Source organism: Pelophylax lessonae (assembly GCF_965119305.1).
Source record: "Pelophylax lessonae genome assembly, chromosome: 8".
Taxonomy (NCBI): domain Eukaryota; kingdom Metazoa; phylum Chordata; class Amphibia; order Anura; family Ranidae; genus Pelophylax; species Pelophylax lessonae.
In genome coordinates, this window is record NC_138775.1 from 86,517,225 (window position 1) to 86,541,285 (window position 24,061).

At 43.4% G+C, this 24,061-nt stretch overlaps 1 protein-coding gene across 1 annotated transcript in view; it reads right to left on the reverse strand.

Moving 5' to 3' along the window:
* STAB1 (stabilin 1) overlaps positions 1 to 24,061 on the reverse strand; it is a gene marked incomplete at its 3' end in the record, with an annotated part of 476,721 nt that overhangs the window by 413,708 nt on the left and 38,952 nt on the right. Inside the window, exons 7-10 of the mRNA XM_082266286.1 lie at positions 21,825 to 22,021; positions 16,101 to 16,231; positions 6,733 to 6,860; positions 1,986 to 2,065 (exon numbers count right to left, since the gene is read on the reverse strand). Of these exons, the coding sequence (XP_082122412.1) occupies positions 1,986 to 2,065; positions 6,733 to 6,860; positions 16,101 to 16,231; positions 21,825 to 22,021 (536 nt within the window). The remainder of the gene's footprint in view (positions 1 to 1,985; positions 2,066 to 6,732; positions 6,861 to 16,100; positions 16,232 to 21,824; positions 22,022 to 24,061) is intronic.

Here is a 24,061-nt window from a genome sequence, read left to right on the forward strand (position 1 = left end):
TAGGCTTCCCCTTAACCACTTAAATACAGGGCACTTTCACCCCCTTCCTGCCCAGACCAATTTTCAGCTTTCAGTGCTCATTGGCGTCTATGGGAAATCTTGGTCAGCTTGACATGGCATAAGTGACAGGGACACCAAACTTGGGGAGCATCGAGAGGGGACCTAGGACTACAACATATCTGATTTTAGGGTCGGCCAGCTTGACTAGATAATCAGTTATGCCTGTAAATGTCTATTGCTATTCAGGACATGCATTGAGAAGTAAAAAAGGGTACTGCTTCACTTTAAGTATATTTTCTTTTTACATACATGCTCTGGTCACATTGTGTACTAAAAGTGGGGTATGCCTGTACACTACACTGACTGCACTAAACTGACTGAACACACTATCCACTAATTACCTGCCTAATCTCCATGATCATACACTATCCACTAACTACCTGCCTAATCTCCATGATCATACACTATCCACTAACTACCTGCCTTATCACTATTGTCACACACTATACATGGCTGACATGTAAGCAGCAGCCTAATATAGTGTGGGGCGTGGACTTAGCCCCTGAGCCATGATTGGCCAAAGGCACTCTGCAAATGGCTCTCACAGTACATTTTTCTGTGGTTGGCCAAAGCAGACAGGCCAGGTGCAAGCTTTGGCCAATCACCAGCAAATAATGCACTGCAAGAGCGCAGCTCGACACGAACACACAGGCCATCCCTAGTTTGAATGCATTTACATGTACACAAATGCACAATGGTTGCCTCCGTTTATGCTATTTTGGATAATTACTTACCGTAAATATGTGACAGGTTTAAGGTAAAGGGCATATTTAGTGGTTTTCATGTATTTCCTCTATTTATTATGTGGTCACTAATAGTGATGAACCTTGCCTTGATTTCGTTTTAAGGAACGTTCAACAAACAGCTAAAAAAAAAAAAAGCTTGGAAATTACGAACGTTCTCTGAACTTTTAGGTTAGTCTGCGCCTCCTTTTTCATAATTAAAAACAATAGGGGGTAATTCAATAAAGCAGCCGTGCCACTTTTCTGGCATTAATCCCTCTTGCTAATGTATTGCGCCAAATTGAATGAAGCATATGTGACACTTTTGGGTCTGACAGCGACTCATGCACCAAATTTAGGTAGTTGTACAATGCACTGCTTTTACATTGTGGCGCACTGAATGCTGCAATTGCAAAATAACATTCCAACAGTTTGTATCTTCCTAACATTGAGCTAAGTAAGACCAACTCTCTTTAGATGTACAGAGAGAGAAACTGGCGCAAACAGATTTTGCAAAAGTGTCTTGCGTGCATTCTAAATATGGCGCAGAAAGTTCTAGACAGGTACATAGATTTGGCGCATGCTGCAAAATCTGTCTCCACCAGTCTTTATGAATTCAAGGGAATGTGTTTAAAATCACTATAAATTATACTAGACTAGAGGAATAGGGTAACAATTAGTATTCATGTGGGTGTGTAAAGCTCTCCATGTACCGTACATCCTCAGTAGACAGTCCCAATTATTGGGTTATATTATTATATATATTTACTGTACATTACATTACATACAGTATATAGAAACACTTAAAAAATATATGGATTTTCTGTTCTAGCCTATTAGGGTAGCTAAATACAGAATGCTGTTAACTAAGGTGAGGGCTCCCTGCCTTTTTGGCAGGCCAAGTGGTTTACCTTAATGGCTAGATAAATCCAAACTTTGAATGCAAACATAGGCTGGCATGACACACCCACTTAATGTGGCCAAACTTTAACTTGGGCGCTTTCTAGGGATCAAAATGTTCTCTCCCTTTCAAAGCCTTTTAGGTATGAATTCAAAAGAAATATGTGCCTGAAGGCCTAAATCTATGGCACTGGAGATACCTTGGAAAACATTCAAAAAGATTGTGTAAATGTTGCACTAGAAAATAAGTATGATTCAGAAATGATCATCTAATAACTTACTTTTTAAAAAGTTACCACTTACATTGAATTTTCTTGCTTTCATAGAAGGAAGAAATACTGTGAAAGGACCAAATTTCCGTAGCGTCAGTGCACACCCTTCCTCTGTTAATATGAAAATCTTAATTACATGATGCAAACACTTTCACTGAATAGGTAAGATGTAGTTTTAATTTTGTTGTAAAAAAGCATATCCCCCCCCTTTTTATTTTTATTTTTCATTATAACCAGTAGACGGCTAGTCCTGAGGACAGAGATATGTAGCCCACCAATTACAATGTGAACTGCAAAATATTCTATTGGGTATTAAATAAAATAGTAACGACTTAAAAGCACCAAATATTAATTTGGGGTTTTACCAGAGGACAAACCACTCTTACCCAGTACAAAACATACTTGATTGACCTTCCTGTCTCCCTTTCCCATTCACAACTGTCATTCAGCAAACAATATACTTTCCTGAATTCACATAGGCTCTTTCTTGTGCCTGTTAAAGCGGTAGTATACCCATCCAAACCAGTTTCTTTAAAATTAATTAGTGCAGCCTATAGTACTGTGTGCTTTGTCTTTATTGCTTCTTACCTGCTTGCTTTTGGTGTAATCCTTCTGTTCCTTTTCAATGACATGCGCTGTTAGCCCTATTTTTCCAGCAAGCTTGTGCTCTTGGGAAAATGCTGTGTATATGCCAGGGCTGCGTAATTTCCTAATGTAGGCGTCAGCCCCGAGATAATGCGACACTCCTTCCCCATTGAGAAGCTGGCGAACAACAGGATTGGCTCCTATTCGCTGGACATAGTTTCCAAAGTAACCGGAATCGGAAACTAGGCTTGGCTTCGGGGAATGATGCACATGTGCGGGATTACGGACACGGAGAAAGAGTGAGGGCCTAAATACATTACTGTTGGGATGCGGAAGACAGGACTTATAATGACAGCTGCATACAAGCTGGAGTGTTCAGAAAAAGTTTATTGGAGCAAGTAAAAACGTTTTATTTGCATACTGTATGCAGCACAATGATTATAAAGAGCAACGTGACGTTACATATTGCAGATTTGGAGTAAGGTTGTCTGAGTATACTACCGCTTTAAAGCTTACACCTTTAGCAAGTGTGTTTTTAAATTTTTTTCTTTTTTTTTTTAAACTCTTCTGATGACAAGGAATACCTGGGAACATCTAGAGCAGTGGTTCTCAACTCCTGTCCTCAGGACCCACTAACAAGCCAGGTTTGCAAGATAACTGAAATACATCACAGGTGATATAATTTGCTGCTAGGGGCTCAATCATTAGAGCAATTATTTGCATTGATGCAAAGTGATGGTAGCACTTTTTTTTCCAAGAGAGAAAAGACTAATTGATGATCACACAAATATCAACTCAACTGAGGTACAAGACAGGCCAATTACTGGGTCTACGCCGGAGTCAGCCAGTTACATGGACTAAAACTAAGGCAAGTGAGCAAATTACAGGGACCAACCAGAGAAAGTGTGGCAGCTATGAGCACCAAACATGAGCGAGCCCAGAGACTTAACTAAAGGGAGCCAGGAATGAACCAGAGCAAGCTAGGCTATATCCAGAGCAAGCATGTGATGGGCCTTTTGCAGAGGGTAAATCTGTCCCCACAGTATGAATCAGCTGACAGTGACTTACCCCTGTCAGATAAAAGAATGTGCACCATCACGTGACGCATCCTTGCCCGGTGACAGTGAAGATGCTAACACTCCTGAGTTTGTGTATGTATGCATATAGATGCTCAAATTAGTAGTAGCACTGCCTGTGTAAAATTAATAAATATATATGAGTGATAGTCATATCACTCATATATAGCAGCCGCTCTAGAAGACGTCAATATGACGAAGCGCATAGGGCGGAGCCAAGCGTCATTTCCATTTTCTGTCCGTAGAACGCAGAGACAATCCCAGACTTCCGTTGTGTAATCTGATCAACGGTGACAGCCTTTTACTTATATGTAAGTGATTTTTATTTAATAAAATATAATTTTAAGATACTGCACTATGGGAATTTTATTTTTGTACACATGAGAAACAACCCCTATTGGATGACAGCGCAGGGAGAGGAGCCGCTTGTGTGAAAGATACCTACACAATAGCTGGTTACTCCATAACAGGGGCTTTAAATCTGGTGAGTGTAACCCCAAATGGGGAGCAAGAGTGAGAGCACTGTGAACTACCGCACATCGGGGGTGTGTTCCTGGATTTGGAGTCATATAACAAGAGACCGTTTTTTGCTCTAGAGTGGCTGTCTCAACACAAAAAAAACATTGCATATTGTGTGGCATTCTTAAAGGGACAGTGGCGATCTTGAACTGACTCTAAATAAGATATTGAATACAGGTGTACCATTGTTCACTCATACTATATGGAAAGGGTTACCCCCCCTACTAAGGGGTTCCTTGCTGCTATACTTCACTGTGTATTGGCACTTGCACTTTTATTGCACACGCACTTATTTGAAAGGATCAATTTATAGCACATAGTCACTTTTAGTTTTTCGATGTGAATAGCATGCATATCCTATTTATTAAATTTTTTTTTATATTTTTATTAATTATATGCTACAATTTAGTGACACTTATCACAGTCAGTTTATGGAAAAATTAAGCACAGATTTCACTACTGACATTTTCAATCCTATGGTTTATTGATAAACTAGCACAGGTTTACCACTGATTTTAAATTGCACATATGGTTTGATATCAACGCATTAAGGAATTTTTATACCGTTTTTATTCCATGCTATCACTCATATAGGTTTATTAATTTTACCCTGGCAGTGCCACTACTAATTTGCACATCAGCACTTTTCATTTATTTACTGGGACACCACCATCAGGTGGCTGTTCATAGTGAGGGCAGCAGCCGGATGCACACACCTAGCATATAATCTTCTAGATCCATAGCGCGAGATAACCTTTTAACCTCTAACATATTTTTAGATTAATCGGGTCAAACAGAACTTCATTAACCACTTGCCGACCACCGCAAGTACATATACTGCGGCGGTCAGCCCCTCACAGGCAAAGTGACGTTCCGGTACGTCACTAGCCTGTGAGGCTCTGGGGGGGGAGCGAGCGTGCGCCGCCGGAGGCGCGCTCCCGCGCGGTCACGGTCACCCGATGTCCGCCGGTCACTCGCGAGCGTCGGGTGGAGAGGGAGAAAGGCAGGCGGCTGATGTAAACAAGCCGCCTGTCATTCTTCCCTGTGTAGAAATAGTGATCATACGGTTCTACTATGTAGGACCGTTGATCACTGTTCCTACAGCTCAAGCCACAGCCAATTACAGTTAGAATCAAGCCCCTAGGGACACACACCACCCCTCCCTCTCAAAAAAAGTTAACCCCTTCACTACCAGTGTCAGTTTACAGTAACCGTGCATATGTATAGCACTGATTACTGTAGAAATGTCACTGGTACCCCAAAAGTGTCAAAAATGTCAGTCAAGGGTCCGATCTGTCCACCGCAATGTCGCAGTACCGCAAAAAAATCGCAGATCGCCGCCATTACGCGTTAAAAAAAAAAACAACAAAAATTACAAAAATCTTTCCCTTTGTTAGTAAACGCGATAACTTTTGCGCAAACCAATCAAAATACGCTTTTTGCTATTTTTTTTTCCCAAACATATGTAGCATAAAACAAATTGGCCAAAAATGTTAAAAAATTTAGATTTTTACATTTTTTTGGGGGGGAATTTCATATAAAAAATGTGAAAAATATTGTTATTTTTTCAAAATTGACGCGCTTTTTTTGTTTATAGCGCATGATCAAAAAAAATCGCACAGGTGATCAAATACCACCAAAAGAAAGCTCTGTTTGTGGGAAAAAAAGGACATCAAATTCGTTTAGGTACAGCGTCGCACGACCGCTCAATTGTCCGTTAAAGTCACGCAGTGCCGAATCGCAAAATACCCCCTGGTCAGGAAGGGGCTAAAATCTTCCGGGGCTTAAGTGGTTAAAGCATTTACAGTGCCTTTTATGTTAAGCTCTTTTCTTATTCTTTTGTTATTTTTGCCATGCTTGGCTTTCTTCTAGACATTGGGCAAATCTAGCAACAGAACTGCAGGTATGAACATACTATGCTACTGAAAAGATTCTAGGTTGTAGAGGTCACAACAGCACTAGTGGGCCAGTTAATAGGGAAGCACTAAACCACAAAATGTACACATTTCTTATAATTTGTTCCTTACATTGTTTCCTCCTCCCTCCATCCCTGGACCTTTGTAACTAAATCCAGCAAACAAGTTGTAGGGGAAGGAGGGCTCTGGGTTGAAAATGGTTAGTAGAAGTTTATGTTTCAGGAGATGAAACCATCTTTGCCTTCTCGTGTTCTATAGTCTGTACAGTTAAAGCAGACATCTAAAACAAACACCATACTTTCTCCAGCAGCACATTCTAGCATCACTTTAAACTAATTAAGTCTTATAATACAAGGTGTGAGCTTGTACAAATAGGAATCCTCATTCAGGTGTGCCTGAAGCAACACAATATCTAAATATGGATCTGATAAGAGTCATAACATGCATTGTAGGTCAACAACAGGGAGCCATATTATTTCAAAACAGAAGTGCATGCTGAAGCACAGTGCGCTCATCCTTTTTGTCCCCTTCCCCTTATCTAACCTAACCTACCTACCCTTTGCCGCCCTTAGTGGTTTAGGAAATTTAAATGAATAGAACCCTAGCAGTTCTCGTCTTCATTAAGGCTTACTACATAATTTTGCCAAACAGGTAAAAATACAAATTTATAACCATGACTCACCAAATGCCCTCAATGCCCCAGGTTGTTTCCTCATGTCCACACTCTCAATGGTAATTGTCTGAATCGCATGCAAAAGGCTACCATAACAATTTTTGCCATCCCCGACTTCTCCTTCTACGCAAACACACCTAGAGGACAGAGAGATAACAACTGAATCTTTTTCTAAAACTATACCACAATACCACAAATGAATTTAACTATAAACCAGTGCTCAGTTTAAAACATGTAAATTAACATTACTGCGACTTTGCAAGTACCTTAAAGTAGTTGTAAACCACTGAAATAAAAAATGAACAAACCATATCTGTCTATAGAGTGTACTTACCTTGATCCGAAGCACCTACTTTGATTTCTGTCTGAGTATATTCTGGCAGTTTATGCCAACATTAAGTAATCCCAAGAGATGGTCTCACCCCCTCCAGTACCCAGCATGTAATTGAAGCCTTGGTTGTGCTGATTTCTCTATGAGACTGTGCAGAGGGTGCATGTCCATTCCCTCCACTCAGATCTCAAATTACACTCAACTATCCTCTCGGTGCTGTGATGTGTGTAACATCAGATCCCTGCCCCATCTTCTCGAGCTAAGAAATGTTGTGTAAAATGTGTGCTTTAGTAGGGTGTGGAGGAGAAAGGGCAGCAGATAAACAGGTACAACTTATGTAATAGAAATTGTTTCATCTTTGTATATCCCCTGAAGCTAGTCACTTTACTGGGTATACAGTGGGGAAAATAATTATGTGATCCCCTGAAGATTTTGTAAGTTTGCCCACTTGCAAAGAAATAAAGGGTCTACCATTTTTATCATAGATGTATTTTAAATGATAGAGACAGAATATAACCCAAAAATCCAGAAAAACATGATACAAATGTATTAAATTGAGTTGCAGTTCAGTGAGTAAAATAAGGATTTGATCACCAAGCAAAACATGAGTTAGTACTTGGTGGAGAAACCCTTGTTGGCAAGCACAGAGGTAAGACGTTTCTTGTAGTTGGTTACCAGGTTTGCACACATCTCAGGATGGATTTTGGTCCATTCCTTTGTGGACAGGTGTCTTTTATACATATAACGAGTTGTCGTTAGGAGCACCTTCTTAAATTGACAGGATCAATCTGTATCCAGTCTGTGGGAGTCAGAAATATTGTTGGTTGGTAGGGGATCAAATACTTATTTTACTCACTGAACTGCAACTCAATTTATAACGTTTTATCATGTGTTTTTTCTGAATATTTGGTTGATATTCTGTCTCTATCATTTAAAACACACCTGTGATAAAAATTATAGATCCTTAACTTCTTTATAAGTGGGCCCCACTGTATGTAAGGATTTACAAGTTTTTAACATTTCAAAACATAGAACAATGTACTTTCGTTAAAGAGTCCCCAAAGTATTGCCACAGTCTATTAAACCTTCTATGCAAATATCGACAAGATGTAGCTAGCCTGCCAGACAGTGGACAGGCTTCTCACTAAAGTGAGAGAGTGTGGGCCATGCAATAATATATATTAAAAGATTTCAGACAGAGACTGTATGGCACCAAGTAGGCTTCACAGTGAAGATTTTGGGGATTCTGATGTTGTAGTGGAGGGGGTTAGGAAGGGTTAAGTGGGCCAAAAGTGTACTTAGGCCTATGTGTTGTGCGTGGTTTTGAAGCATAGTACATAAGGGGCTCACTAATAGGCATGAATTATATGTGGATATAACAGGGTGAAAAGAAGACCATAAGCACGTGCGTACAAGGAGACCAAAAAACCCTATGCTTTAAAAAAACAAAGATCTGCGGGTGTTGTAAAGCTGGTTCTTTCTTACATGTATGCAGTCATGCAGATCGGCAAACTTGCCTGACCTAAACCTCCAGAGATTCTGTGGGGTATTGTCAAGAGGAAGATAAGATACCAGGTCCAACAATGCAGATAAGCTGAAAGCCACTATCAAATAAACCTGGGATTCCGTAACATCTCAGCAGTGCCACAGGCTGATCGCCTCCGTGCCACGCTGCATTGATGCAGTAATTCATGCAAAAGCAGCCCCAACCAAGTATTGAGTGCATACTATACTGTACATGGACATACTTTTCAGTAAGCCAACATTTCTGTATTAAAAATTATTTTTTTTTATTTTATTGGTCTTATGTAATATTCTAATTTTAGGAGATACTGAATTTTGGGTTTTCAGTAGCTGTAAGCAAAAATCATCAAAATTAAAAGAAAGAAATGCTTGAAATAAATCACTGTGTGTAACACATCTATATAAAATATAGGAGTTTCACTTTTTGAATTGAGTTACTGAAACAAATTAACTTTTTGACGATATTCTAATTGTGTGAGATGCATTTGTAGTGTTTACTTATCTCTCTCCAAAGCCCTAAGTCCCGTGTCTTTCTGCTACCTTCAGTGTCGGTTCAGTGACGCGCAGTGCGAGTGACGGAGCTGTTGGACTCGGAGGTGGCGGAGGCTCCGGGTCTGTAGCGGAATACCGAGCGGCAGATTGAGAAAGAAAAAGAAAAACATCTTACCCTGTATGCTTTATGCTGCCAATTGACATACCCATTCTACGTGACTCAAGTATCTGATCGAGGGGGGACTTTACATAGAGGCTGGAGGACTGTTGGAAAAAGGCTCTGCTGACTCATACATCCCTACCGGCTATTAGTTGATAAACCACTGAATAATTGAAGCTCAGATATATCTTAAGTCTGGAGGAATTAGAGGGTCCTGCTCGTTAAAGCTTACAGTCTAAAGGGAAAGGTAAAGTAATATAAAAGAGTTTTGATTGAAGTTCATCCATCCCCACTTGACTGATCTATATTGGGCAGACCGAGAGAGCTATGAGAGGATATCTCAAGGCTGCTGCAGTTGATACATGCGATCTTTGACCCTTTATGGGTCTGTGGTTGAGGTGAGAGACCAATCTAGCCAGTGGTGGGATATATGCACAGCGGTGTTTGCGAAGTATTTCTTCCTAGGATTTCTTCACCATTTTGTTGGGAGCTTCATCTTATCACTGCTAATTGGACACTTATGGACTTTATTTTAGACACTTTTGATATTTATTGCACCATTAATATCACCTGGTTACATATTGATTAAGTATTTCTGGCGCAGCACTTTTATGGGTATTTGCATATTATTTGTGAGGTGTTACACATTTGTGTTTGCTGCCGGATTATTGCACTATTGATTGTACACTTATTTGCACCAGCATTGATTTGCTGTTTCAATTATTTTGTTGTTTTGATTTTTATCATCCATTTATTTTTGGGTTTTCACTAGTTGGTTGCGCTGATCATTTATTGTATATTATGTGAGGGTTTACATCCCCTTAAAGTGGCCATACTGCCCTTTATCCAGCATGGCTGAGGGCTTCATTGATTTATCATGGTTTTTATCACATTCCTCGAAAGCTAAGCTTATGTACCATATACCTCTAAAGGTTTGCTGGAGTAAGGATTAGTCAAAAAAACATCCCACTACGTGTTTAGAATGGTTTCTATATTACACATGGATGTGCACCAATAGAATGACCACAAACTGTTGAACATGGGGACAGCACAATAAATATGGTCTTGTGAGGCACAGAATTTAAACTTAGAACAAAGTCATGCATTCTATCCATGCAGTAATTATACAGGCTCATTTTACTGATCACATTTTACTGACATGTTTAGTTGTACTTTCAAGAGCAGCAGAGGATTGCTTTGCTGTATTTAAAGCGGTTGTATACTCCCCTAAAAAAAAAAAAAAAAAAACCCTGCAGGAGAAAGGCATAATGAGCTAGTATGTATCGCATTCTAGCTCATTATGAAATACTTACCCTAAAACGAAGCCCCGACATGGTCACCCGATCACCGCTGAGGGAGCCGTCATGTTCCCTTGGTGTCTCTTCCTGGTTCGGCGGCTCCGGCGCTGTGAGTGGCCGGAGCCGAAATGACGTCACTCCCGCGCATGCGCGCGGAAGTTACTTTCCGGCAAGGATCTGGCAAGGAGCTCTGAAGGTCTGCCGGACCTTCAGAGCACATGTGCCGCTGGTTTCAGCGGCTGCATGCACGAAGAATATTTTCTAAACCTTGCAGGTTTAGGAGATAATAATTATACCTACAGGTAAGCCTTATTATAGGCTTATCTGTAGGTAAAAGGTAAAAAGTGGAGTATACTACCACTTTAAGTGTTTTTGTGCCAAAGTAACCTTATAAAAAGAGGATAGCTGAGATAGACCACAAGTGTGACCACAGTGCAGCATTCAGGATCACAACAAATACAGCAGTAAACCACATTGCAGACTGATGGGTAACACTGGGATACAAGCATCAGGAGTATCTGGTCTTTACCATAGCTATTACATAGTTTGTGAGGTTGAAAAAAAGACATCAGTCCATCCAGTTCAACCTATGATGTGTGTGTGTGTTTGCTGTTAACCGTACATTGAATACCCCTGTATTTTGTGGTCTTTAAGGTGCCCATCTAATCGTTTTTTGAAACTATCGATGCTCCCTGCTGAAACGACTGCTTGTGGAAGAGAATTCCACATCCTTACTGCTCTGACCGTGAAGAACCCCTTACGTATTTTAAGGTTAAACCGTTTTTCCTCTAGTTTTAGTGAGTGGCCACGTGTCTTATTGTATTCCTTTTCCCTAAAAAGTTTGTTCTTTATGCTAGGGTCATCACCAGTACAGTATTTGTACATTGATATCATATCCCCCCTCAATTGTCTCTTCTTCAGAGAGAATAAGTTCAGTGCTTGTAGTCTTTCCTCATAGCTGATGTCCTCCATTCCCCTAATTAGCATACTCCAGATGTGGCCAGACCAGAGTCTTGTAGAGAGGGAGAATAATCTCTTTATTTCTGGAGTGAATCCCCTTTTTTTATACATACCAGTATTCTGTTGGCGTTGCTTGCAGCCGCTTGGCATTGCATGCCACTGCCAAGCCCGTTGTCCACCAGTACCCCCAGGTCCTTTTCCATCCTAGACTCACCCAGAGGTTTCCCCCCTAGTGAGTAGCTTGCTTTCGTGTTTCTGATGCCCAAGTGCATTACTTTACATTTTCAACATTAAGCCTCATCTGCCATGTAGTTGCCTACCCCATTATTTTGTTCAGGTCCGCTTGTAAGGTTTCCACATCCTGCTTTGAAGATATATTGGCATGCTTAGTTTAGTATCATCCGCAAATACTGAGATTGTACTAGATATCCCCTTCTCTAGATCATTTATGAATAAATTAAACAGGACTGGTCCCAGGAAAAAACCTTGGGGGACCCCACTTTCCACACCCGCCCAATCCGAGTACTACCCATTTATCACCACCCACTGGAATCTCCCCTGGAGCCAGTTCTCTATCCAGGTACTCACCCTATGGTCCATACCTACATTCCTTAGTTTGCACAGTAAACATTTGTGGGGAATGGTGTCAAAGGCATTTGCAAAGTCCAGGTACACCACATCCACAGGCTTTCCTTTATCTAGGTGGCAGTTCACTTCATCGTAAAAGGTTAATAGATTGTGTGACAGGAGTCACTTTGGGCATGGGGGTTGTGGACCCCAAATTCCTTTAAAGAGGTTGGGAGGCACTATGTCCAGCCTTGTGTGGCTTTCTAATGTTTAAGTCACCCTGCATCTGTTATGGATGCAGGGTGACCAGGAGGGTGGTGAACACTGACACTATGGTTTGGACTACTACAAATGGGACAGTCATATTCAAGAATAATGTCTCCCTTGTAATATGAAGATTTTTGTTCCCATTTGCCATGAGCTCTCTGAACAGAAAGTCAACTCCTAATATGGTCATTACAGGAAGTTCTGAGGAGACGGGCTGTCTAAGGTGGCTCCCCATTTACCTTTTCTCAGGTGTGCTAATGACCTCACCTGTTGTCTGCTAAGGGAGGTATTGACACTCAGAGTAATGTGTATTGAGGGCTCGTTAGGGAACCATTGTTCTGTGTCTGACTATAGTTTACATTGATTGCCCCGCTGGGGCTTCTGTCTCCTTGCATTGGTCAAAGCTATCTGACCAATCCCTGTTGACTCATTTTCAAGTCCTCATTTGCATAGCAGTCCTCCTGGTCAAGCTATCTGACCAATCACTGCTGACTTGTTTTCAAGCCCTCATTTGCATGGGCTGGAGAGGACCTTATTGGGAACTGCAAGTACTTTACAATTGACCAATGGGAAAACGGTTGTTGGGGGGAAGGATGTTCCAATTTCTGTATAAAAGTGTGCTGTGTTCTTCCAATAAATGTTGATGTTGTTCCTGTTTTAACCTCAACTCTGAGCTTTGTCTCGTTATTGGGGGAATCTGCTATGGTCTTCCATACTCCCTTAGAGAATCACTAAGCTCTTGTAAGAGCTTGTGTAAGAGCTTGTTCTGCTGCACTCTCTGGGGAAAGAGAGATTCACCCACAGGAACCTGGAGCCTTGTCGTTGGTCCAGGGTGGGTAGGAGATGCCAAGACCCTAACCAAGCTGTGGCGGTTCGTGGAGTCTAAAGTGCTTACGGAGTCTGGTGGAGTGCTTGGAGCCCTCGGGAAGCACTAGGAGCATCTGTCAACGGAGGTACCTGCTCAGGGGTGCCCTGTTCCGTAACAATTGGTGGCAAGCGGCGGGATCGTTCTCACAGCCAGAAGGAAAGCTACAGGAGGCACCATTCCGTGGATTTACAAGTTGGGGGCAACGCATGTCTCAGTACAGCAACCCTTAAAGCAACAGGATGGAAACAGCAGTGGAGTACAGATATTCTCTGAAAGAATATGACCGTATGGTGTGGTTACGGCTGAGCTTCTTCGGACCCAATCCACTGGAGAGATCCAAGCGGTTCGTGAAGAACTTAGTGTTCGGGACTCTGCTAGACAGGGCAGAGAGAGACGGCCAGCTAGCACGTTGGGAGGAACTCCAGCGGCAGGTACAGTTAAGGGAAGAGGAGAACCCAGTCTCCATTCCCCAGCGGCAGCCTGATTTATTGGGAATTGGGAGCCCAGTCTCCATTCTCCAGCGGCAGGCTGAGTTACAGGGGGCAGAGACAGTCGGTCCTGTCGCCCAGCAGCAGATTGATTTGTTGGGAATTGGGAGTCCAGTCTCCATCCCACAGCAGCAGAGTGTCCTGCAGGAAACAGAGAGCCTAGTCTCCTTTCCCCAGCAACAGGACACTGTATTGGGAGCAGAGAAAGTCGGTCTCCCTCCCCAGGGGCTGGAAGTATATTTGGGAGAGGAGCTTGTTACCCCCTCTCCCCATGGACAGTTTGATTTGTTGGGAATTGTGAGCCCAGTCTCCATCCCACAGCAGCAGAGTGTCCTGCAGGAAACAGAGAGCCTAGTCTCCTTTCCCCAGCAACAGGACACTGTATTGGGAGCAGAGACAGTCGGTCTCCCTCCCCAGGGGCTGGAAGTATATTTGGGAGAGGAGCTTGTTACCCCTTCTCCCCATGGACAGTTTGATTTGTTGGGAATTGGGAGCCCAGTCTCCATCCCACAGCAGCCGAGTGAAGTGCAGGGAATTGGGAGCCCAGTCTCCATCCCTCAGCGGCAGATTGAGTTACAGGGGGCAGACACAGTTGGTCCTGTCCCCCAGCGGCAGATTGAGCTATTGGGAATTGGGAGCCCAGTCTCCATCCCACAGCAGCAGCTTAACGTACCAGGGGGAGACAGTAAGCCCCCCAACAGTGCAGGTGGGACCGTGGTCTCTGCACTCACAGCACAAGGGGTAGGGACAGTCGGTCCTGACCCCCAGCAACAGGGCTGTTTAGCCAAAGGGAAGACAGTTGGTCTTCCCCACAGCAGCATGGTGGTGTATCTAAAGGGGAGACAGGCGGTCTCCCCCTCCAACAACCCGTCTCCAACCAGGCTACTTCTGTGGTAGCGCTGGCACCAGGGCAGAGTACCGCTGGTCTCTGCCCACTCAGCAACCCACCAAGGCAGTCTACCAGCCCCCCACACAGCCAAGGTGAGGCACCTGGACATGGACAAATTTCTCTTCTACCCAGGTGTAGTAACCAGTTATTTTGGGTAGGCTGTACTGCTGTTTCTGTTTTGTGGGTGGGCTGCTGGACTAACAAGGGCACTGACCGGCAGAAGGTCAGATACCCTGTTAGTCTGTTTGGAAAAGGGGAGAAATGTGACAGGAGTGACTTTGGGCATGGGGGTTGTGGACCCCAAATTCCTTTAAAGAGGTTGGGAGGCACTATGTCCAGCCTTGTGTGGCTTTCTTATGTTTAAGTCACCCTGCATCTGTTATGGATGCAGGGTGACCAGGAGGGTGGTGAACACTGACACTATGGTTTGGACTACTACAAATGGGACAGTCATATTCAAGAATAATGTCTCCCTTGTAATATGAAGATTTTTGTTCCCATTTGCCATGGGCTCTCTGAACAGGAAGTCAACTCCTAATATGGTCATTACAGGAAGTTCTGAGGAGACGGGCTGTCTAAGGTGGCTCCCCATTCACCTTTTGTCAGGTGTGCTAATGACCTCACCTGTTGTCTGCTAAGGGAGGTATTGACATTTAGAGTAATGTGTATTGAGGGCTCGTTAGGGAACCATTGTTCTGTGTCTGACTATAGTTTACATTGATTGCCCCCTGGGGCTTCTGTCTCCTTGCATTGGTCAAAGCTATCTGACCAATCCCTGTTGACTCATTTTCAAGTCCTCATTTGCATAGCAGTCCTCCTGGTCAAGCTATCTGACCAATCACTGCTGACTTGTTTTCAAGCCCTCATTTGCATGGGCTGGAGAGGACCTTATTGGGAACTGCAAGTACTTTACAATTGACCAATGGGAAAATGGTTGTTGGGGGAAGGATGTTCCAATTTCTGTATAAAAGTGTGCTGTGTTCTTCCAATAAATGTTGTTGTTGTTCCTGTTTGACCCTCAACTCGGAGCTTTGTCTCGTTCTTGGGGGGATTCACTGTATGCTGTTGGAGACTGATTGCTAGGAGTGTAAGCTGATGTATGCTTTTCCTGTTCGTCTGCTAGCAGCTATTCTTGAGGTTCTAGTTTGGAGTGCTATTTTGTATCCAGTTCGGGAGTTTGGTGTTCTGCAGTAGCCGTGCCTGTGTCTCAGAAAGGGGCATATCGCCTAAACGGATTTTAACCCCTTGTCTGCGGAAACGGTCCGTTACAGATTGGTTTGGCAAGAACAATTTTTCCTGAATCAATGCTGAAACTACTAACTATTGATGGTAGGAATAAGGGAACTATTAACTGGGCAACTGCATACAGACAGACAGGAACATAGAGAAGACAAACAACCCAAGTTGTAACCAGGAGCAACAGAATATCCATAAAATAGACAAAATTCAGAAGACAAAGCAAATATAGGCTTTGACTTGACAGGATCAAACTGATGGCTGATTCAAAACTGACCAAAGACAGCAAAAGCTTACTTGTATGCTCCAGAAGGCACTACTTCACAGTGTGCACTCTTTCCGCAAGTAAATGCGTTACATAGGTTAGGCATAGTGCATTTTGAAGGCACACCTCGACTTATCAATCCCGGGAGACAACTGCAATAAGACTGGAAGTTAACGATAGTCAGTACAAACAGCTCAAAAATGTCAACAGGCAGCAAGATACAAGTTAGATTATACACAAAACACTTTGTTGTGGAATGCATGGAAATCCCTATCAGATTAAGGCGAGGTCCCATCGGTCATTTTAATGTGTGTCTCCTTCTTATGAGTTGTATTGTTCAAGCTGTGGCATAAATTTGGGAGGGGAGGGGTGTGGCATTAAAAGGCGACCTCTGTCCAAAAAAATCATTTTATGGCCATTTGCACAGTAAACATAAATGAACACTAATCAGGTATTTGCAATGCACAGTCACTGCTGCATTATGTAATACTCCTACTAGAATTTCCCCGCATGGTAAAGTTGGGTTTGAGCGGGGACCTAAGAAATGTGAGGAGTCAACAACCATACTTACACATAGTTTTAAAGGTTGGATTGGAAATATGGGAACGTGGTAGATTGCAGAAAAGGCACAGGATGAGTTCTAGCTTACACGATTTGTTCAGGCAGAAAGGTAATGGCTGTCAAAAAGGCACTTTTCTGATAAGCAACATGGCGCAGGCTTACAGTCCATTGAACGCACAAGGAGCTCTTCCTTTACAGGAAGTACCAATGTTTCTACTTTACACTGAGTCTCTTGAAGTCTCTGCAGATTGTTCAGTTGGAGGTGGGGGGGGGGGGGGGGGAGGCAAACTCCAGTAAGCTGACAGACAGAGATGCCCTGTAAAGGGAATCCTGTGCTTTAGCTCATCATCAGGTACCCTTCACATTCTATTCCTACCAAGCATGACTTTATCACTACAGATTCAACTAAACGCAGAAAGTGCCATTTAATCACTTCTGTCAAAGATGGCCACCCAAATCTCCCAGGATTTAGGCATTCAATAGAAGACATTGGCCGCCCCAAGATGGCTGCGTGGAGTCCACAATAGGGGACCACTTAGTCCCCAACGAGTTCCTACTAGCCTGAAGAAGCAGCAGAGTGCCATCTTCAAGCTGGCAGACATATTGCAGCACTACACCTGCCTACAAGCCCTGAACATCTGGCGCTGTAGCCTACAAATACAGCTGGAGTACACAGATCACAGCAGACTGCTTAATCTACAGCTTGTCAATTCTGAAAACATCTTGTACAGAATGTCTTGCAATCACTGAAAAGAATGTAAGACATTTTCAGGATAGAGAAGCTATAGAATGACCCTCTGTGATCTGTGTACTCCAACATGGAACTGAAAGTTTCAGTGCCAAACACTCAGTGCCAACCAGGGCTGGCCCAAGACATTGTGCTGCCTGAGTCCAAGAATGAAATGCTCCCCCCCCAAAAAAAAAACAAAAAACAAACTCACGTCCACCAAAAGGCCCCCACCCCCCCCCCCACACACACAATATTTCATATTATGATAATAAAAGTAAAATGGATTAGGAAGTCAGATGTACATGCAACAGCACCTTGTCTATATGCAAACATTATATGACATAGCAGCCACATTTTTGAAACAATGTATGCACTTTTTTTTTTTTTTTGTGAAAACGCAGGTACATAAGCCCATTCATTTGAATGGGCTGCTGTGCCTACACAAACATGGCCTGCACGAAACACAGAAGTGTGAACCTAGATTAAGGAGCAGTTCATACCAGAATCACATGGGAACACAAGCTTTCCCATGGGAAAACAGACTACGGAAAAAAATAGTGTTTGCACTACTTTTAAGCACTTAAGCCCCGGAAGATTTTACCCCCTTCCTGACCAGGGCCTATTTTGCGATTCGGCACTGCGTGACTTTAATGGACAATTGCGCGGTCGTGCGACGCTGTACTCAAATGAAATTGACATCCTTTTTTTCCCCACAAACAGAGCTTTCTTTTGGTGGTATTTGATCACCTGTGCGATTTTTTGATCATGCGCTATAAACAATAAAAGAGCGACAATTTTGCAAAAATAACAATATTTTTCACATTTTTTTATATGAAATTCCCCAAAAAAAATGTAAAAATCAAATTTTTTTAACATTTTAGGCCAATTTGTTTTCTGCTACATATGTTTGGTGAAAAAAAATTGCAAAAAGCGTATTTTGATTGGTTTGCGCAAAAGTTATTGCGTTTACTAACTAAGGGAACGATTTTTGTCATTTTTATTGTTTTTTTTTTTTTTAACGAGTAATGGCGGCGATCTGCAATTTTTTTTGCGGGACTGCGACATTGCGGCGGACAGATCGGACCCTTGACTGACATTTTTTACACTTTTGGGGGTGCCAGTGACATTACACTGGGAGGGAAGGGGTTAAGTGTGTCCCTAGGGGCGTGATTCTTACTGTGATTGGATGTGGCTGTGTGTGTGTGTGTAACAGCACAGATCAACGGTCCTACATAGCAGGACCGTATGATCTGTGCTTTTACACAGGGAAGAATGACAGGCGGCTTTGTTTACATTAGCCGCCTGTCTTTCTCCCTCTCCACCCGACGATCGCGAGTGACCGTCGGACATCGGGTCCGCCGGTCACACGCGCGGGCTTCCTAGTGAACGAGCGGGGGCGGGAGCCTATTGGCTCCCAGGCTAGTGACGTACCGGTACGTCACTTTGCCTGGGAGGGGCTGACCGCCGCCGTATATAGTCGGGCGGCGGTCGGCAAGTGGTTGAAAACACACTGCACCAAACCACTAAGTACTGTGGCACTGTATTGACACTGATGAAGTATTGTTGGCACTGATGGGGCACTGTGATGGCACTGATTGCGCACTATATTGACACTGATGGGGCACTGTGATTGCACTGATGGGGAACTGTATGGACACCGATGGGCACTGTGATGTCACTGATGGGGCACTGTAATGGCACTAATGGGGCACTGTAATGGCACTAATGAGGCACTGTAATGGCACTAATGGGGCACTGTATTGACACTGATGGCAAAGATGGGGCACTGTGATGTGACTGTATTGACACTGATGGGGCACTGTTATGGCACTGATGGGGCACTGTATTAACACTGATGGGGCACTGTTATGCCACTGTGATGGCACTGATGGGGCACTGTGATGGCACTGTATTGACACTGATGGGGTGGGGTACTGTATTGACACTGATGGGACACTGTAATGGCACTGTATTGACACTGATGGGGCAATGTTATGGCATTGATGGGCACTGTGATGGCACTGATGTGGGGCACTGTATTGACACTATGGGGTATTATGATGTCACTGATGGGGCACTGTGATTGCACTGATGGGGCACTGTATTGGCACTGTGATGGCACTGTGATTTCACTGATAATGCACTGTAATGGCACTGATGGGCGCTGTGATTGCATTGATGGCACTGTGATTGCACTGATGGGGCACTGTATTGACACTGATGGTGCACTGTGATGGCACAGACGGGGCACTGTGATCATACTGACGGTACTGTAGGAGCACACAGGAGCATGCCAGCTCGTGCTGCTGCGGTGTTTCTCTCTTCTCTCCTCACACCGATACAGCATGTGAGTAGAGGAGAGAGAGACATGGCAGCAGCGCGAGCTGAACTGGCAATGACGACGGTTTGTTGAGAAGTGATCGCTCCTTCGGTGGTTGGAGTGATCAGGTGGTAAGAGCCCACTGTCCTTGGCCCTTTATCCCAATCTGTGTTGGACTGGGTCCTGTGGACCCAGCCATCAGGGACACTTCCCTGTGCATGCCCCAGAGATGTGAACCTAGCCTTGGACCTTGTGCTGTTGCCATGCCCTCCCCACATCGCTCCACAACCAATGACTCGTCCTGCTCGGCTGCTCTCCTCCGCAGCTATACAATGTACACAGAAGCCAGGAGGTGACACTGAATGCTGGAGGGAGGCAGAGAGAGACGTCAGTATATTGAATATTGCTGTTCCTGGCGGGCAGCGCACCTGCAACACTGAGCTAACTGAATTGCCAGCAATTTAGCAAAATATATTACACTGCATTTCTGGCCGGGACATAGAGATGACGGCGCGGCCGCCCCTGCCTAAATTTCCGCCTGGGTCCAATGGACCCAGTGGGACCCATGGTAGGGCCGGCCCTGGTGCCAACGATGTTGATGGTACTGTACTGGGGGGGAATAAAACTTAGTAGTATTGCTTAACAAAGCAGTGGTTACACATTGAATACACTAAATTGGTGTTCATTCATTTTTACAGTGCATAAGGCCAAAAAAAATTAGGCCAGAGTTCAGCCTAACAGTCCTAAAAAATCCAAATGCCCGAATTTTTGTGTAGTATGTGTACAGAGGAGTGCTTGAAGGGAGGGCTGTGTATATGGAAGAAGCAGTTTCTCTACTCATACTCTGAATTATCAAAAGGCCTAGGAGAAGGGGGACGAAGCACCAGACTTTGCATACAGCAAGTGTCTGAGCTCTGATCAATTTAACAGTGAACAAAGGTAAGTTAAGGCACATTTATATGTCTGCTATAAGACAAATAAGAATAGGTAATTTCTTAAAGCGGACCTTACATCGCAATACCACGGCCCACTTATTTAGTGTGCCCCCTCCCCCTTGCTCAAATGCTACAACCAACTGCAAAAAAAATGGGCAAAAAAAGTAAGATAATACAGCTCCTTCCCCCTCCCAGCTTTTGCTTGCATTAGGAGTAATGTCCCCATCATTCTAGGGAAATCCCAAGAAAGTGTTAAGTAACTCGAATCTTGCGAGAAGGCAATCCTGTGCTACAGCATCTTCTTGCAAGATCTGGAGTACTCAGCATTCCCAGGATCATGTTGGCAGTACGCTGATGTCACCCCTCTATTACATCTGAAGGAAAAGTACTGTATATTAACTAGGCCTTTTCTCCCCACAGGTTTTTATTCTTAGTTTTAATGTAGCATGTCGGCAAGGGGAAGGGGGCCAGGCTAAATACACAGACCTTGCTTGGAGACAGAATCATAACTAGAACCTTCAGGACCCTGGTGCAAGAAACTGTTAAGGGCCCCCTGGACCCCTTCCCTTCAAGCCTGGGGCTCTTCTCACTGATCCTGGGGCCCTTTATTACAGTGCCGCAGCGGGACCCTTTCACAAGTTCTGCAGTGGGCCCCCTTTCTGCCATCTTGGGGCCCCCCCCATGTTGGTGGAATGCCAGGGCCCCTTTGCGATCCTGGAAGTTCACCCTCTGGTGTCAGTAGTTTTTATTTTTTGGTATTTTAATTGTATTATTTTTTCTCTATTGTGACACATCCCCTGCAGCAGCTGGCAGGAGAGGGAAGGGAGTACAGTTGGGGGGGGGACCGGGGGAGCACACCACACAGGGGCCCAGAGACAGCAGAACACAAGGGAACTGGATAGGAGGCGTGGCGGGGGCAGCATACAAAGGAACCAATCTCCTCCATTTTCCTCCTGCAGCTATAGGAGGAAAAAGGAGAACAGTGATTTCTCTACATGCTGCCCCCGCCCCCTCATATCCAAGTGTACAGGGGAGCCGCACAGGCCCCCTGGAGCAAAGGGCCCGGTTGCATTTGCAACCCCTGCAATCCCTGTAGTTATGACCCTACTTGGAGATCTGCTTTAAAGTCAATAACATGTTCATTAAACAAAAAAAAGGTTGCTGCTTTCTGCATTTGAAAAATCAGTGTCATTAGATTAGTATTGCTTACCTTTCCTGGACTGCGATATACACATTTAGTAGAATTATCTAAACATCCTCCATTGTCAACTGAACATGGATTAAAGGGTAAGCATGTCTTTCCATCCCCATAGTAGTCCGATTTACAGGTACATTTGTACTGACGCGGCCCCTGTTTATCGCATTTTGCAAAGTTACTGCAGGGTGAGGGCTTACAGGGGTCCTTGGCTGTAAAAGAAAACATATGTAAAACTTTATAACAAACAAAAGTTACATTTCAGAATAAACATAACAAAGTGTATTCTAAACTCAACATAGGTAGAAATCCTTATTGGATTATATCTAATTTTCTAAAATTGGTGTATCATAATTAATATCTTAAACAATTGTGATAAAATGCTTGCTTTCACTTTTTTTTATTCATTGCTGGATCTCAGTGTTGCTGATCTTCTGAAGCTTCTATGAAGCCAATTGCAATCCACATGCATATATTGCAGCAAAGATTGCATGGCATTTCTCAGAATGGGTTTCCTGACACCAGTGGACCATGCCTATGCAATATGTGCTGAAATAGTAACTTAAAGTCTCCATAGGTGCCCAAATGACAAGGTGAAAATGCACACGTGTGAGACAGTGATGCCTATAGAAAAAAGTGCTTGAACAAGGACCTTTGTGAATTACCAGCTGTTATATTAAAAAAGATGCCGATTTTAAAATAGAGAAAATTGCTTTTTAAATGATATTAATTTGTCAAAGCTGAACCTCAGGCAGATAAACAATTCTCAAATTATTGCAGCTCTTTATTCACTAAAACGGCCTTAAATATATTTTTATATGCAAGCAGTACAAATGCCTGTAAGGATGTAAACACGTCAGCATATGTTTGTGTACAGTAAACCCCCCTCCATTGCGGGGGTTACGTTCCGGACCCAGCCGCGAAAAGTGAAAATTCGCGAAATAGAAAAACCCTATTAAAATGCATTGTAGGCATGTTCTTTTTACTGTCACTGTACGTGTAAAAGCATTTTAAGGTCTTAAACACACTTTTAAAACAATAGAAACTCATTTAAAGCGGAGTTCCAGGCACAGAAGTCATTTTCCAATGAACATACCCCCGGGACAGTCAGGGCTAGTACATTCCACAATGGCTAGCCTCTGATCTGTCCTGGTTCGCACTTACCTTTTAGAAGAAATACTTACTTATAAAATTTCTTCCACAGCGTTTCCATCTCTCTTGTGGGCAGCTGAAGCCGGCGCGGTCCTCTTCTGTGTCTTCTTCCTCATCGTCTTCTTGTCCCAGAATGCGCCTGCACCGGCCCCTCTCGTCACTTCCGGCGCGGCGCCGCATTCTTCCACAGCTTCTGGGCATGCCCAGAAGCTGTTTAGCAGGGGAATGCGGCGTCGCCTGGAAGTGACGAGCGGGGCCGGTGCCGTCGCATTGATTGCTGGGAGCGATGACGTTCAGCTCCCAGGAATCATCGCGAGACAGGAAGTGACGGGTGAGCCGCGGCGCTGAGGGAGGAAGTACTCTGAGGTGAGTATTTACGATCTTCAATTACAAGGTGAGTAAACAAAAAAAAAAAAACCTAACTATCCAATTCCTTTTCAGGTGATATCTACCTAGCGGAGGGGCACAAAAAAAAATATCGATTTTGTGCCCGGAACTCCGCTTTAAACACATAAATAAATAAATAGATACTGGGAGACATAGCAAGAGCTATGGAAAACACAAAAATATTTCATTTTTAATGATTTATATAGTAAAATAACATTACAAAAAAAAACGCAATATACGGGGACCGCAAAAACTGAACCGCGATGGAGCGGGGGTTTACTGTATATGTATGGAATAAAGAAGATTTTATGTGCATTGCATACCCGGGTGCTGAACTTTTGATTTGTGGGTAACAGTTTCATACCAGATAGGACGTGAGTGTTAAGTGCGGTACACACTCTAAGAAAATCGGAAGATAAGTTCTTTACGAGGAATGATCATTTGATTTTCGCATAGGGTATACAAAACTATCGACATCCGATTCAGACTTCCCTGCCGAAAATTTACGAAGGGACAAACTCCATAATTTTTCTCATACGTGAACAGAACTAACGATTTTTGTTTAATGTGTACAGTTTTCATACAAGAAAAATCAGATATGAAAGACTGCACATGATCAGAAACAATAAACAACAATAAGTCAAACTAAAAAATAGCATTTGTCTGAGAATTTTCATACAACTAGTACCATCCTCGGTTTCGACTTGATGTGA